Source organism: Carcharodon carcharias, chromosome 39, assembly GCF_017639515.1.
Source record: "Carcharodon carcharias isolate sCarCar2 chromosome 39, sCarCar2.pri, whole genome shotgun sequence".
Classification (NCBI taxonomy): domain Eukaryota; kingdom Metazoa; phylum Chordata; class Chondrichthyes; order Lamniformes; family Lamnidae; genus Carcharodon; species Carcharodon carcharias.
This window is the reverse complement of record NC_054505.1, coordinates 2,514,623-2,531,678: the sequence shown is the minus strand read 5'-3', so window position 1 is coordinate 2,531,678 and position 17,056 is coordinate 2,514,623. Positions and strand designations below refer to the sequence as shown.

The 17,056-nt window shown below is 45.1% G+C and overlaps 1 protein-coding gene across 1 annotated transcript in view; it reads right to left on the bottom strand.

Moving 5' to 3' along the window:
- Positions 1 to 17,056, bottom strand: part of LOC121273099 (alpha-1B-glycoprotein-like) — a 111,993-nt gene that overhangs the window by 78,101 nt on the left and 16,836 nt on the right. Inside the window, exons 3-4 of the mRNA XM_041180063.1 lie at positions 15,469 to 15,501; positions 9,549 to 9,848 (exon numbers count right to left, since the gene is read on the bottom strand). Coding sequence (XP_041035997.1) covers positions 9,549 to 9,848; positions 15,469 to 15,501 — 333 coding nt within the window. The remainder of the gene's footprint in view (positions 1 to 9,548; positions 9,849 to 15,468; positions 15,502 to 17,056) is intronic.

Genomic DNA, 17,056 nt, shown 5'->3' with positions numbered 1-17,056 from the left:
GATACACATCCAACGTGGAGCGACTCCTCTCTCAGTGACATAAGCTGATACAGACTCTGTGTGAAGCGTCTCCTCTCCCAATGAGATCCACTGATAAAGATTGTGTCTGAAGGGACTCATCTGCCAATGAGATACACTGATAGAGAGTATGTGGTGAGGGAATCCTGTCTCTGCGAGATACACTGACCCGGTCTCTGTGTCAAGGGAGACCTCTCACAATGATGTTCACTGATACAGTCTCTTTGCGAAGGGACTAATCTCTCAGTGAGATACACTGATACAGTCTCTGTGAAGAGATTGCTCTCTCAGTGAGATACACTGAAACTGTCTCTGTGTGAAGGGACTCCGCTCCCAGTGACATACACTGATAAAGTCTCTTTGTGAAGGGACTCGTCTCTCAGTGAGTTACACTGAAACTGTCTCTGTGTGAAGGGACTAATTTCTCAGTGAGATACACTGATACAGTATCTGTGTGAAGGAAGTCCTCCCTTAGTGAGATACACTGATACTGTCTCTCTGTGAACGGACTCCTTCCACACTGAGATACACTGATCCAGTCTCTGTGTGGACGGTCTCCTCTCTCAGTGAGATACACTGAAACTGTCTCTGTGTGAAGGGTCCCTTCTCTCAGTGAGATACACTGATACGGTCTCTGTGTGAAGGGACTACATCTTAGTGAGATATACTGATACAGTCTCTGTGTGAATGGGACAACTCTCTCAGTGAGATACACTGATACAGTCTCTGTGCGAAGGGGACAAATCTCTCAGTGAGATACACTGATACAGTCTCTGTGTGAAGGGGACAACTCTTTCAGTGAGATACACTGACACAGTCTCTGTGTGAAGAGATTGCTCTCTCAATGAGATACTTTATTACAGTCATTGTGTGAAGGGACTCCTCCCTCAGTGAGATACACTGAACCAGTCTCTGTGTGAAAGGACTCCTCTCTCAGTGAGATACACTGATGCAGTCTCTGTGCGAAGAGACTGCTCTCTCAGTGAAATACCCTGATACCGTCTCTGTGTGAAGGGTCTCCCCTTCCAGTGAGATACCCTGATACAGTCTGTGTGTAGGGAATCCGCTCTCTATGAGATAAACTGATACAGTCTCTGAGCGAAGGGGTAGCTCTCTTAGTGAAGCATCTAACACTGAGATACCCTGATACAGCCGAGGTGTGAAAGGACTCCTCTCTCAGTGAGATACAATGACACAGTCTCTGTGTGAAAGCGCTCCTGTCTCAGGGAGAGACACTGAAACAGACTCAGAGTGAAGAAACTCTGATACACTTCCTACCTGGAGCGACTCCTCTCTCAGTGACATAAGCTAATACAGACTCTGTGAGAAGCGTCTCCTCTCCCAATGAGATCCACTGATATAGATTGTGTCCTAAGGGTCTCTTCTGTCAATGAGATACACTGATAGAGAGTATGTGTTAAGGGAATCCTGTCTCTGCGAGATACACTGACCCGGTCTCTGTGTCAAGGGAGACCTCTCACAGTGATGTTCACTGATACAGTCTCTGTGCGAAGGGACTAATCTCTCAGTGAGATACACTGATACAGTATCTGTGTGAAGGAACTCCTCCCTTAGTGAGATACACTGATACTGTCTCTGTGTGAAGAGACTCCTTCCACACTGAGATACACTGATCCAGTCTCTGTGTGAAGGGACTCCTCTGTCATTGAGATACACTGACACAGTCTCTGTGTGAAAGGACTCCTATCTCAGTGAGATACACTGACCCATTCTCTGTGAAGAGAATGCTCTCTCAGTGAGATACACTGAAACTGTCTCAGTGTGAAGGGTCTCCGATCTCAGTGAGATACACTGATACAGTCTCTGTGTGAAGGGACTCGTCTCTCAGTGAATTACAATGAAACTGTCTCTGTGTGAAGGGACTTCGCTCCCAGTGAGATACCCTGATACAGTCTCGGTGTGAAGGGACTCCTCTCTTAGTGAGATACATTGATACAGTCTCTGTGTGATGGGACTCTGCTCCCAGTGAGATACACTGATACAGTCTCTGTGTGAAGGGACTCCTATCTCAGTGAGATACACTGATACAGTCTCTGTGTGAAGAGATTGCTCTCTCAGTGAGGTACACTGAAACTGTCTCGGTGTGAAGGGACTTCGCTCCCAGTAGATACCCTGATACAGTCTGTGTGAAGGGAATCCGCTCTCTATGAGATAAACTGATACAGTCTCTGAGCGAAGGGGCAGCTCTCTTAGTGAGGCATCTGTCACTGAGATATCCTGATACAGCCTAGGTTTTGAATGGACTCCTCTCTCAGTGAGATACAATGACACAGCCTCTGTCAGAATGGACGACTCTAGCAGGTAGTTACTTTGAAACAGACTCAGTGTAAAGAAACTCTGATACAGTTTCTATGTGGAGCGACTCCTCTCTCAGTGAGATAAGTTGATATAGACTCTGTGTGAAGGGTCTCCTCTCCCAGTGAGATAAATTGACACTGTGTCTGTGGGAAGGCACTCCTATCTCAGTGAGATACACTGATGCAGTCTCTGTGTGAAGAGACTGCTCTCTCAGTGAGATACCCTGATACCGTCTCTGTGTGAAGGGTCCCTTCTCTCAGTGAGATACACTGATACAATCTCTGTGTGAAGGGGACAACTCTCTCAGTGAGATACACTGATACAGTCACTGTGTGAAGAGATTGCTCTCTCAATGCGATACTTTATTACAGTCATTGTGTGAAGGGATTCCTCCCTCAGTGAGATACATTGACGCAGTCTCGGTGGGAAGGGACTCCTATCTCAGTGAGATACACTGATGCAGTCTCTGTGTGAAGAGACTGCTCTCTCAGTGAGATACCCTGATACCGTCTCTGTGTGAAGGGTCTCCGCTCCAAGTGAGATACCCTGTTACAGTCTGTGTGAAGGGAATCCGCTCTCTATGAGATAAACTGATACAGTCTATGAGCGAAGGGGCAGCTCTCTTAGTGAAGGATCTAACTCTGAGATACCCTGTTACAGCCTAGGTGTGAAAGGACTCCTCTCTCAGTTAGATACAATGATACAGTCTCTTTGTGAATGCACACCTCTCTCAGGAGAGACACTGAAACAGACTCAGTGTGAAGAAACTCTGATACACTTTCTACGTGGAGCAACTCCTCTCTCAGTGACATATGCTGATACAGACTCTGTGTGAAGCGTCTCCTCTCCCATTGAGATCCACTGATACAGATTGTGTCTGAAGGGACTCATCTGCCAATGAGATACATTGATAGAGAGTATGTGTTAAGGGAATCCTGTCTCTGCGAGATACACTGACCCGGTCTCTTGTCAAGGGAGACCTCTCACAGTGATGTTCTCTGATACAGTCTCTGTGCGAAGGGACTAATCTCTCAGTGAGATACACTGATACAGTATCTGTGTGAAGGAACTCCTCCCTTAGTGAGATACACTGATACTGTCTCTGTGTGAAGGGACTCCTACCACACTGAGATACACTGATCCAGCCTCTGTGTGAACGGTCTCCTCTCTCAGTGAGATACACTGAAACTGTCTCTGTGTGAAGGGTCCCTTCTCTCAGTGAGATACACTGATACAGTCTCTGTGAGATGGGACTCCGCTCCCAGTGAGATACACTAATACAGTCTCTGTGTGAAGGGACTCCTCTCTCAGTGAGATACACTGATACGGTCTCTGTGTGAAGGGACTACTCTCTTAGTGAGATACACTGATACAGTCTCTGTGTGAATGGGACAACTCTCTCAGTGAGATACACTGATACAGTCTCAGTGCGAAGGGGACAAATCTCTCAGTGAGATACACTGATACAGTCTCTGTGTGAAGGGGACAACTCTTTCAGTGAGATACACTGATACAGTCACTGTGTGAAGAGATTGCTCTCTCAGTGAGATACACTGATGCAGTCTCTGTGCGAAGAGACTGCTCTCTCAGTGAAATACCCTGATACCGTCTCTGTGTGAAGGGTCTCCCCTTCCAGTGAGATACCCTAATACAGTCTGTGTGTAGCGAATCCGCTCTCTATGAGATAAACTGATACAGTCTCTGAGCGAAGGGGTAGCTCTCTTAGTGAAGCATCTAACACTGAGATACCCTGATACAGCCGAGGTGTGAAAGGACTCCTCTCTCAGTGAGATACAATGACACAATCTCTGTGTGAACGCACTCATCTCTCAGGGAGAGACACTGAAACAGACTCAGTGTGAAGAAACACTGATACACTTCCTATGTGGAGCGACTCCTTTCTCAGTGACATAAGCTGATACAGACTCTGTGTGAAGCGTCTCCTCTCCCAATGAGATCCACTGATATAGATTGTGTCCTAAGGGACTCTTCTGTCAATGAGATACACTGATAGAGAGTATGTGTTAAGGGAATCCTGTCTCTGCGAGATACACTGACCCAGTCTCTGTGTCAAGGGAGACCTCTCACAGTGATGTTCACTGGTACAGTCTCTGTGCGAAGGGACTAATCTCTCAGTGAGATACACTGATACAGTATCTGTGTGAAGGAACTCCTCCCTTAGTGAGATACACTGATACTGTCTCTGTGTGAAGAGACTCCTTCCACACTGAGATACACTGATCCAGTCTCTGTGTGAAGGGACTCCTATCTCAGTGAGATACACTGATACAGTCTCTGTGTGAAGGGTCTCCAATCCCAATGACATACACTGATACAGTCTCTGTGTGAAGGGACTCGTCTCTCAGTGAATTACAATGAAACTGTCTCTGTGTGAAGGGACTTCGCTCCCAGTGAGATACCCTGATACAGTCTCGGTGTGAAGGGACTCCTCTCTTAGTGAGATACATTGATACAGTCTCTGTGTGATGGGACTCTGATCCCAGTGAGATACACTGATACAGTCTCTGTGTGAAGGGACACCTATCTCAGTGAGATACACTGATACAGTCTCTGTGTGAAGAGATTGCTCTCTCAGTGAGGTACACTGAAACTGTCTCGGTGTGAAGGGACTTCGCTCCCAGTAGATACCCTGATACAGTCTGTGTGAAGGGAATCCGCTCTCTATGAGATAAACTGATACAGTCTCTGAGCGAAGGGGCAGCTCTCTTAGTGAGGCATCTGTCACTGAGATATCCTGATACAGCCTAGGTTTTGAATGGACTCCTCTCTCAGTGAGATACAATGACACAGCCTCTGTCAGATTGGACTACTCTATCAGGTAGTTACTTTGAAACAGACTCAGTGTAAAGAAACTCTGATACAGTTTCTATGTGGAGCGACTCCTCTCTCAGTGAGATAAGTTGATATAGACTCTGTGTGAAGGGTCTCCTCTCCCAGTGAGATAAATTGACACTGTGTCTGTGGGAAGGCACTCCTATCTCAGTGAGATACACTGATGCAGTCTCTGTGTGAAGAGACTGCTCTCTCAGTGAGATACCCTGATACCGTCTCTGTGTGAAGGGTCCCTTCTCTCAGTGAGATACACTGATACAATCTCTGTGTGAAGGGGACAACTCTCTCAGTGAGATACACTGATACAGTCACTGTGTGAAGAGATTGCTCTCTCAATGCGATACTTTATTACAGTCATTGTGTGAAGGGATTCCTCCCTCAGTGAGATACATTGACGCAGTCTCGGTGGGAAGGGACTCCTATCTCAGTGAGATACACTGATGCAGTCTCTGTGTGAAGAGACTGCTCTCTCAGTGAGATACCCTGATACCGTCTCTGTGTGAAGGGTCTCCGCTCCAAGTGAGAAAACCTGTTACAGTCTGTGTGAAGGGAATCCGCTCTCTATGAGATAAACTGATACAGTCTATGAGCGAAGGGGCAGCTCTCTTAGTGAAGGATTGAACTCTGAGATACCCTGATACAGCCTAGGTGTGAAAGGACTCCTCTCTCAGTTAGATACAATGATACAGTCTCTGTGTGAATGCACACCTCTCTCAGGAGAGACACTGAAACAGACTCAGTGTGAAGAAACTCTGATACACTTTCTACGTGGAGCAACTCCTCTCTCAGTGACATATGCTGATACAGACTCTGTGTGAAGCGTCTCCTCTCCCATTGAGATCCACTGATACAGATTGTGTCTGAAGGGACTCATCTGCCAATGAGATACATTGATAGAGAGTATGTGTTAAGGGAATCCTGTCTCTGCGAGATACACTGACCCGGTCTCTTGTCAAGGGAGACCTCTCACAGTGATGTTCTCTGATACAGTCTCTGTGCGAAGGGACTAATCTCTCAGTGAGATACACTGATACAGTATCTGTGTGAAGGAACTCCTCCCTGAGTGAGATACACTGATACTGTCTCTGTGTGAAGGGACTCCTTCCACACTGAGATACACTGATCCAGCCTCTGTGTGAACGGTCTCCTCTCTCAGTGAGATACACTGATACAGTCTCTGTGAGATGGGACTCTGCTCCCAGTGAGATACACTGATACAGTCTCTGTGTGAAGGGACTCCTCTCTCAGTGAGATACACTGATACATTCTCTGTGTGAATGGGACAACTCTCTCAGTGAGATACACTGATACAGTCTCTGTGCGAAGGGGACAAATCTCTCAGTGAGATACACTGATACAGTCTCTGTGTGAAGAGATTGCTCTCTCAATGAGATACTTTATTACAGTCACTGTGTGAAGGGACTCCTCCCTCATTGAGATACATTGAACCAGTCTCTGTGTGAAGGGACTCCTCTCTCAGTGAGATACATTGATGCAGTCTCTGTGCGAAGAGACTGCTCTCTCAGTGAAATTCCCTGATACCGTCTCTGTATGAAGGGTCTCCCCTTCCAGTGAGATACCCTGATACAGTCTGTGTGAAGGGAACCCGCTCTCTATGAGATAAACTGATACAGTCTCTGAGCGAAGGGGCAGCTCTCTTAGTGAAGCATCTAACACTGAATACCCTGGTACAGCCGAGGTGTGAAAGGACTCCTCTCTCAGTGAGATACAATGACACAGTCTCTGTGTGAACGCACTCCTCTCTCAGGGAGAGACACTGAAACAGACTCAGTGTGAAGAAACTCTGATACACTTCCTACGTGGATCGACTCCTTTCTCAGTGACATAAGCTGATACAGACTCTGTGTGAAGCATCTCCTCTCCCAGTGAGATTCACTGATATAGACTGTGTCTGAAGGGACTCATTTGCCAATGAGATACATTGACAGAGAGTATGTGTTAAGGGAATCCTGTCTCTGCGAGATACACTGTCCCGGTCTCTTGTCAAGGGTGACCTCTCACAGTGATGTTCTCTGATACAGTCTCGGTGCGAAGGGAGTAATCTCTCAGTTAGTATCTGTGTGAAGGAACTCCTCCCTTAGTGAGATACACTGATACTGTCTCTGTGTGAAGGGACTCCTTCCACGCTAAGATACACTGATCCAGTCTCTGTGTGAACGTTCTCCTCTCTCAGTGAGACACACTGACACAGTCTCTGTGTGAAGGGACTAATCTCTCAGTGAGATACACTGATACAGTCTCTGTGAAGAGATTGCTTTCTCAGTGAGATACACTGAAACTTTCTCTGTGTGAAGGGACTCCACTCCCAGTGACATACATTGATACAGTCTCTGTGTGAAGGGACTCGTATCTCAGTGAGTTACACTGAAACTGTCTCTGTGTGAAGGGACTTCGCTCCCAGTGAGATACCCTGATACAGTCTCGGTTTGAAGGGACTCCTCTCTTAGTGAGATACACTGATACAGTCTCTGTGTGATGGGACTCCGCTCCCAGTGAGATTCACTGATACAGTCTCTGTGTGAAGGGACTCCTATCTCAGTGAGATACACTGATACAGTCTCTTTGTGAAGACATTGCTCTCTCATTGAGATACACTGAAACTGTCTCAGTGTGAAGGAACTTCGCTCCCAGTGAGATACCCTGATACATTCTGTGTGATGGGAAGCCGCCATCCATGAGATAAACTGATACAGTCTCTGAGCGAAGGGGCAGCTCTCTTAGTGAAGCATCTAACACTGAGATATCCTGATACAGCCTAGGTGTGAATGGACTCCTCTCTCAGTGAGATACAATGACACAGTCTCTGTCTGAATGGACTACTCTCTCAGGTAGATACACTGAAACAGGCTCAGTGTTAAAAAATTCTGATACAGTTTCTATGTGGAGGGACTCCTCTCACAGTGAGATAAGTTGATACCGACTCTGTGAACGGTCTCCTCTCCCAATGAGATCCTCTGATACAGATTGTGTCTGAAGGGACTCATCTCTCAGTGAGATACACTGATACAGACTGTGTGTTAAGGGAATCCTCTCCCTGTGAGATACACTGATACAGAGTGTGTGTTAAGGGAATCCTCTCCCTGTGAGATACACTGACCCAGTCCCTGTGTCAAGGGACAGCTGTCTCAGTGATATTCTCTGATAGTCTCTCTGTGAAGGAGCTCCTCCCTCAGTTTGATACTCTAATACAGCCTCTGTGTGAAGGGACTCCTCTCTCAGTGAGATACTCTAATATAGTCTCTGTGTGAAGGGGCTCCTCCCTCAGTGAGATACATTGATAAGTCTCTGTTTTCAGGGTCTCCTCTCTCAGTGAGATACTCTGATACAGTCTCTGTGTGAAGGGTCTCCTCCCTCATTGAGATACACTGATACAGTCTCTGTGTGAACGGTCTCCTCCCCCAGTGAGATACACTGATCCAGACTCTGTGTGAAGAGACTTCTCTCTCAGCGAGATACATTGATACAGTATTTGTGTGCAGGGACTCCTCTTAGTGAGATACACTGACCCAGACTTTGTGTGAAGAGAGTACTCTCTCAGTGAGATACCCTGAGCCATTCTGTGTGTGACAGTACTCCTTTCTCAGTGAGATACACTCAAAAAGTTACTGTGTGAAGGGGCTGACCTCTCAGTCTGAAACATTGATACAGTCTCTCTTTGAAGGGAGCGCTCTCAGTGAGGTGCTCCTATACACTCTCTGTGTGCAGTCTCCTCTCTGAGTGTGATATATATTTCGAAGTAATCCCTATTTTGCCTACCTGATCTATTGCACGTCCTGATGTTCACTCTAAGTCTCGGGTTCATTTAGGATATTTCATTCAACTCTCACTACCAGGAATATTCAGTTTAGTGAGTCTGTGGCGCAATGCTCTTTTCCAGTTTGAACATATGAAGGTTCAATTGAGGAGAGGTGCTCTGGCTTATCAATGGTTCTGCTATGATAATTAATGACGCTGTTATCATTGATAGGATAGTGGATAATTCAAGGGTAGAATTTAAGATAGCTGGCGTTAACGAGTGTAAAACTGGAGACTGCTGGGAGCTTGTTGTTTACACAACAGAGTTGTGATCTGGTTGACCTGCGTGGTAGAAACAGTTTCAATAAGAGCAACGTAATTCGGATTGTTAAATGCTGAAAGGATGGTGGTGGAACCCGTCCTGCTATTGCTGCTGGAGGCGGTAGTGGGGCATCAGCGCTATGAGGAACAGTGAGGGGATTGATTGGAGATCTCATTCAAAGAGACAGCACAGTCACGAAGGGCCGAATGGCCTCTTGCTGTGCTCTTCTGTGATTCTGAGTATTATTTGGTGATTGGGAATGCCAGTGTGTCTCCCTTACCTGTTACAATTAGCATCACCGGATCACTGTGTGGGGAACATGCCCAGGTCTTGTTGTTCTCGAAGTATTTTTGATATTCACAGGTGTAGGCGTTATTACCTTTCCACTTTATATCTGCCTCAAGCATCACTTTGGCGATGCAATCTACTTCATTTAAATAGGTTAATTGCTCTTTGTGATTTCTGTAAAAATCCACATTGCAGCGGGTGAGAGGGAAATGACAGACGAGTGAAATATTTTCTCCCAGTAGAATAACGCTCGTTGGTGGATCCAGAGACAGAATGGGTTTGGGTAAGGGATCTGAAACAGCAATAATATATCAGACAGTGCAGGTTTCATATTAGCATTCTTGTTCAACTTTCATAATAAAACACCTCTGCTGGCTCCACATTAACACCCGCCTGACAATGTTCACCCAACCAGCAAGCGGCAAATAGACCAAATGAGGTCAGATGTCAGATTTAAAACCCGCACTATTTCATTCCCCGCCGACATCAATAATGGGTGAAATAATGGGCGGGGTGTGAAACTAGAGGCGTAATTTTACGCCGACGGGATTTTACGATCCCGCCGAAGGCAATGGACTTTTGAACTGCTCGCCCTCGCTGCGGTAGGACCGTAAACTTCCAAGTCAACTCGACCCCAGAAGCTTCAGCCACCACTTCCCCCGTCCCCAGGCCAGCTAGATCAGTCCCATGACACAGCTTCCCCACTGACGTTAATTTTAACCGGGCTGGCTGGTCGGAAAACCCATGCCCGATATTGCACCATACTTGCAACGGCTGTGCGAAACCAGCTTTGCCCCGGATTCCACTTGAGTTCTGTCGGGAATGCCTGTTGGAATTAGCCCCATCCTCTTTCTGAATCTGCAGCATTGCAGCCTGGACACCGTGTGGGCATCCAGCTCTTTCCAGGCAGACTCCCCTTCCACAGCTACAGATGCAGAGGCTGGAGTGTGACAGTATTAGACACCCTTCACAGTTATGCCAGCAATATGTAAATAATAATCTATATCATAGAACATTTTGCATTCATGTTTTCGTTGTATATAACTCAATCTTTTGGAATATACATTAATTCGCCAAGGCTAGATTTAAAATGCTTTCTATGGTCAGTCTTGACAGGGCCTGTTTTATTGAAAATAGGTGAAACATACAGGAACAGTAGCATTGTGTTTATACTGGGGGTGGGGGGGGGGGGGGGGGGCGGGAAACAGAACGCGCTGGAAACACTCAGCAGATCTGGCAACATCTGTGGAGAGAGGAACAGAGTTCACATTCCTGGTCAATGACCTTCTATCTGAGCCTGACTCCAGCCGCCTCTTGAGCTCCGAAAGCCAGGGCTCAAGGTTTTGCAGCTGGTGACACTTCCTGCGCATGCGGTCGTCTAAGACATCAGGTGCATCTACCACTTCCCACATATTACAGGACACGCATTCCCCATGAACAAGCTGCCTTGCCATGGCTTCAATTTGCTTCTTTTACATTTACTTTGATTTACTTTTATCAGCTTTTAACAGAGGGGATGAATGGGGAAGGCGGACAGGGCAGGAAAGGATGACTTGTGTTAGGGTGGAAGTTAAGAGAGCTGATGTTGCCGGAGCTGCTGAGATTACCAATGTCAAGGGAAGCACCAACTTTATACTGTGCTTGCCAACCAATTGCCACTCTCTTCTCATGCAGTATAAAGTTGTTGTTTCCCTCTGACATGGGTCTTCTTGTGATTGTCCTGATGAGTGCAGGATGAAAAGCTTTGACAGAATGTCCCTTTTCACACTCCTGCCACCTTTTGTTCCATGACAGCTTTGTTATTTAATTCTCCTTAACTCTTTCCTATCCCAGACATTCCGTTTTGTTCTTCAACCCCCCTCCCTCCTTTCAACAGCATAACATCCACCACAATTCTACTTCTCTTCGGTTTTGAAGAATTGTTATATCGGACTTGAAACGTTACCCATGTTTCTCTCTCCACAGATGCTGCCAAACCTGCCAAATCTTTCCAACACTTTCTGTTTTTATTTCCAATTCAGATGTACTTCAGGTGTTCGGCAGCATTTTGCTTTTACACTGGATACATTATAGGGCATCCCAGCATTCTCTAAGGGATTGGAACCTGCTGCATAGTCATGGCAGCCAAAGGGAGGAAACTTGCTGCACCAACAGTTAACAACGCCTCCCTCGAGCGCCTACTGGGCCCAGAGTTCTAGGCTTATGACATGGAGACACGAGTTCAGGTCCCATCCCAACAGCTGAGGAATTGAATTTACATTCTTTTCATTAAGAGTTAAAAAAAATGGTCTGAAAGAAAGGAATCTCAATAATGGTGGCCATATAACTAACGGTGGCATCTGGTTCACTAATACCCCTTTACGTAAGGAAAGCTGCCATCCTTACCCGGACTGATCGACATGTGACCTCAGACCCTATCATGAAACTAGTAATGTATATAATATGTTGGAAAATATTTTTCTTTTAAAATGGAGGTTTAGTCTATGGGTGTGTCTTAATTAGATTAAAGCCAGCTAGTCTTGGTGCTTTGATGTGTACTAGTTTTGGGATGTAAGAGAGATAGGGTGCACTTACGTTTTTCGAATACAGCATTCAGGAAGTGGAGTGAAAATTGACACATTTCTAGCAGCTACCAGGCAATAGGTTTACCTTATTAATAAAATTAATACTGCGAAAGGGATTTCATTGTTAAAATGTGAAGTTCAGATAGATTGCTGACACAATGAGAATTAACGTTCAATGGGGCTGGTAGGTATAACTTCAGTAGTTTTCAGGTGTGCAGAGCAGAGACAATGTGAGATCAAAAGGCAGCTGTAATCCTCCAACTGGCTCCACAGTGAAAATAACCTCATTCTGAATTCATAAGGTGACAATGCTTTGCCTGGTGTTTGGTTAAGTCTATGTTGCTGTTGCCTTAATGGAGATTAGTTTGGGAATTTGTAACAAGTTATGATTGTAGTAATTTGTAGTCATGTGTATATATATTTTAACCTATGTAAATTAATAAAATGTTTCATTTAACTTAATGTAACATCTTGAGAACTAGTGGCCTGATTCCTGAGTTTGGATTCGCATCTCAAATGTAAAATTATAGGTTATGACAGTTGTTTAAAGTTTCCCTCTGGGATTTTTAAATATCTCAGCTTTCCCAACTGCATCAGTCATAACAGACCCACAAGCAATGTGGTTGACTCTGAACTGAAATGTCTGAACAGGCCATTCATCCGTATGCAAACATGTGGCTCAGCAACACCTTATCAGGGGCAATGAGGGATGGGCAATAAATGCAGTCTTGCCCACATTCTAAGAAAGTCTAACATTTACACACACAAAAAAGCTGTGATTTCATTGGAATAATGAAGCAGAGAGGGAGGACTCTCAAAACATCTACTTGCCCCATCTCCCTATAAGTGCAATTCAATTTGCTCATAATTCTCCCTTTTTTAAGTCTTTACTGCTCAGAAAATGTATAATTTTGTCCATAAATGCTTATGGTTGATCATTAAGACTTTATATTAGTGCATCAAAAACTGCAAAATAGGAAGTCTATAACCTGCTGTACCATCACAGAACATAGCAATGCAGAAACACTTAAAAAAGCTGTTTACCCCCAAGAGACAAATTGTTTAGGATCAATATGTATCAAAACTTTGGTAGCACCCTAACTGGGGTATTCTGACCAATTCTGGGCCCCACAATTTAGGAAGTCTTCACAGAGGGTTGAGAAAAGATTGACGAGAATATTTCCAGGGATGATAGACTACAGTTATGTAGACAGATTGGAGAAGCAGGGGTTGATCTCGTGAGGGACTAGGAGGTTGAGAGGAGATCTGATAGGTGTATTCGAAATAATTTGGGGTGTAGAAGGTATAGAATGAGAGGAAGAACTCTCATTGGTGGAATAATCGAGAACCAGAGGGCACGGGTTTAATGTAATTGGCCAAAGAAGCCAAGGAGCAATGACACCATAAGGTGAAAGGTTTTTGTTCCAGGAAGAGACTGGTTGGGATCAAGAATGCACCACCTGAGAGTTTGGTGGAGGGATGCTCTATAGTCATACTTACAGAAGCAATTGGATAAGCAGAACTTAAGTGAGAAAAATTCCGGGCTATGGAAAAGCATGAAGGAGGGCAACTTGCTAGGTTTTTCCTTCAAAGAGGCGACATGGATAGACAGGGATGCATGGCCTCCTTCTGTGCTAAAACCATTCTATGACTCAAGCCTGTTCTGCCATTCAGTGAGATCATAGTTGATCTGTGGCCCAATCTATATTTCACCGTTGTCCCATAGCTCAACAGATTTCAATAGTTATACCAACCTCAGATTCATAATTAACAAATAATTCAACATCAATGTTGATTTGTGGGAGAGGTTTCCCAACTTCAGCATCATTTTGTGTTTAGAAGTTTTTCATCATAATGCTTATGAAATATCTTGACCTAAACTCTTGTATAATGTGCCCCCTTCTCCTAGCCTCCCCAACTGAGGGAAACAGTTTTCCCACTATCTACTGATATGTTCCCCTGATATTTTTAATTCATTCACAGGATGTGGGCATCACTGGCTGGGCCCAGCATTTGTTGCCCATCCCTAATTTTCCCTTCAGAAGGTGTTGGTGAGCTGTCCTCTTGAATCACTGCAGTCTGTGTGGTGATGGTGCACCCACAGTGCTGTTAGGGAGGGAGTTCCAGGATTTTTGTCCCTATGGTGTAGGTACACCCACAGTGCTGTTAGAGAGGGAGTTCCAGGATTTTTGTCCCTGTGGTGTAGGTACACTCACAGCGCTGTTAGGGAGGGAGTTCCAGGATTTTTGTCCCTATGGTGTAGGTACACCCACAGTACTGTTAGAGAGGGAGTTCCAGGATTTTTGTCCCTGTGGTGTAGGTACACCCACAGTGCTGTTAGGGAGGGAGTTCCAGGATTTTTGTCCCTATGGTGTAGGTACACCCACAGTGCTGTTAGAGAGGGAGTTCCAGGATTTTTGTCCCTGTGGTGTAGGTACACTCACAGCGCTGTTAAGGAGGGAGTTACAGGATTTTTGTCCCTATGGTGTAGGTACACCCACAGTGCTGTTAGGGAGGGAGTTCCAGGATTTTGACCCAGTGACAGTGAAGGAACGGCCTATATATTTTCAAGTCAGGATGGTGAGCAACTTGGAGGGGAATTTCCAGATGGTGGTGTTCCCAAATATCTGCTGCCCTTGTCCTTCTAGATGGTAGTGGTCATGGGTTTGGAAGGTGCTGTCGAAGGAGCCTTGGTGAATTCCTGCAGTGCATCTTGTAGATGGTACACATACTGCTGCTACTATGCGTCTGTGGTGGAGGGAGTGAATGTTTGTGGATGGGGTGCTGATCAAGTGGGGCTGCTTTGTCCTGGATGGTGTCGAGCTTCTTGAGTGTTGTGGGAGCTGCACTTACCCAGGCAAGTGGGGAGTATTCCATCACACTCCTGACTTGTGCCTTGTAGATGGTGGACATGCTTTGGGGAGTCAGGAGGTGAGTTACTCGCTGCAGGATTCCCAGCCTCTGACCTGCTCTTGTAGCCACAGTATTTATATGGCTGGTCCAGTTCACTTCCTGATCAACAAATGTCTTGAAAAAAATCGATCAGATAAACTTTTGATCTTCTAATATCAGGGATATGTAACCGTAGTTTATATTTCCTCTTAACTTAATGCATAAGATCCGGGTATCATCCCGGTATATATACCCTGCATTACATCCTCAGGTGCCCTCAATGCTCACTGCTCTAATCCACTGTGTCCCCACTGACTAGTTACTCAACATAATCAAGTTAAAATGCTATATTCCCTGTAGTCTTCTTTTTGCACTTCATCAATATTGGTCATTTCTCTCATTTCTGAGTGAGTTTGTACATTGTCAGAGGAGTTGTATTGAATTGGTGCTACTCACTGTGTTTAGTGCAGTCAACATCAGCTGAAGAGGCTGGAATGGAACACATTGTAAGGGAAAAAAAGGTGAAGAATTTGGTTAGAATATTGCAGACTGACCCCGCTGCAAAAAAAGTTGCTATTGCACCAGAGAAGCAAGTTTAAAGTAATTCACAAAATCAAACAGAAATGACAAGTGGAAACATTTATTTAAAGAATTATCTGATTTAGAACCCACTGTAATAACAGGCATAGGGAACAGGTTCAATGTTATCTTCCAAAAGGAAATTAGATGAGCAATTAAAGGGAACAATTGCAGGGCTTTATGAAAGTAGGATGATTTAGACAACTCTTTCAAAACACTGACTCTTCTCTGATGGGATTTGAGGCTGAAATAAACACAAAAAAACTGTTGGTAAAACTCAGTAGAGCTGGCAGCATCTGTGGAGTGAGATATAGAGTTAACTTGACTCTTCTTCAGAGCAAAATACAAGCAGGAATGTGACAGATTTTATACTGTTTAAGAGGGGGCAGAGCAGGTGGAGCAAGATAGAAGGTCAGGGAGAGGTGAGAGCTCAGGGGAGATTGGCAAAGTTGTCATGGACACAAGAATAATGGAGTGTTAATGATAATGTTAAAGACTAAAGAAGGTGTTAATGGTGGCATGATGTTAAGATAGCCGCATGTGTTAATAGCAGAACAAGGGTCAGTGCTGTGTGAAAGCACAAACATGTGACAGATGGCCCTGTGGGTGGGGGGGTGGGATGTCAGTGAAAAAGGATTAAAAAAATGAACAAATAAATGACAGGATTAAATGAATGTAACAAGTAAAAAAAATGAGTAAATAAAGAAAAATCCATTAAAAAGGGGGTCATGAGGACTCGAAATGTCAACTCTTTTCTTCTCTGCCGATGCTGCCAGACCTGCTGAGTGTTTCCAGGTAATTCTGTTTTTGTTACCAAAATGACTAGTTAGGCCAGAGAATCCCTATGTCATTGTGTGATCTACATTTCTGTTACTAAGTGTAGAAAGTTAAAGTCATTAAGGAAGCAGTGGAGAGGTAGGAGATCTAAAATATATCAAATGGTGGTTAGGGTTTGGAATGTCCTGTCAGAGACAGTGACAGAGGCAACATCTGTGAGAAAGCTGTTAAAATAGAGGAAGTGCTCTAAACGTTCCAAAGAGAGAAAAACAAAAGTCAATTTGGAAAGAGGAAGTAGGAGAGAGAGAGAGAGAGAGAGAGAGAGATGGAGAGACACACAGAGAAATGGGGAGACCAAGCGAGAGGCAGACAGAGAGATTGAGGGAGAAAGACAGACAGAGAGACAGGCAGAGAGAGAGGTGGGGGGGGGGGAGAGAGAGATCGAAAGAAACAAAGAGAAACAGGGAGAGCAAGAGAAACGCAGACTGAGAGGCTGAGGGAGAAAGACAGGCAGAGAGACAGGCAGATAGAGGAAGGCAGAGAGGGAGAGAGAGAAAGAGAGAGAGAAAGACAGAGAGAGAGAGAGAGAGAGACAGAGAAAGGCAGGGAAAGAGAAAAAGAGAGAGAGAGAGAGAGAGAAAGGCAGAGAGAGAGAGGGGGGGAGAGAGAGAGAGAGGAAGACAGAGAG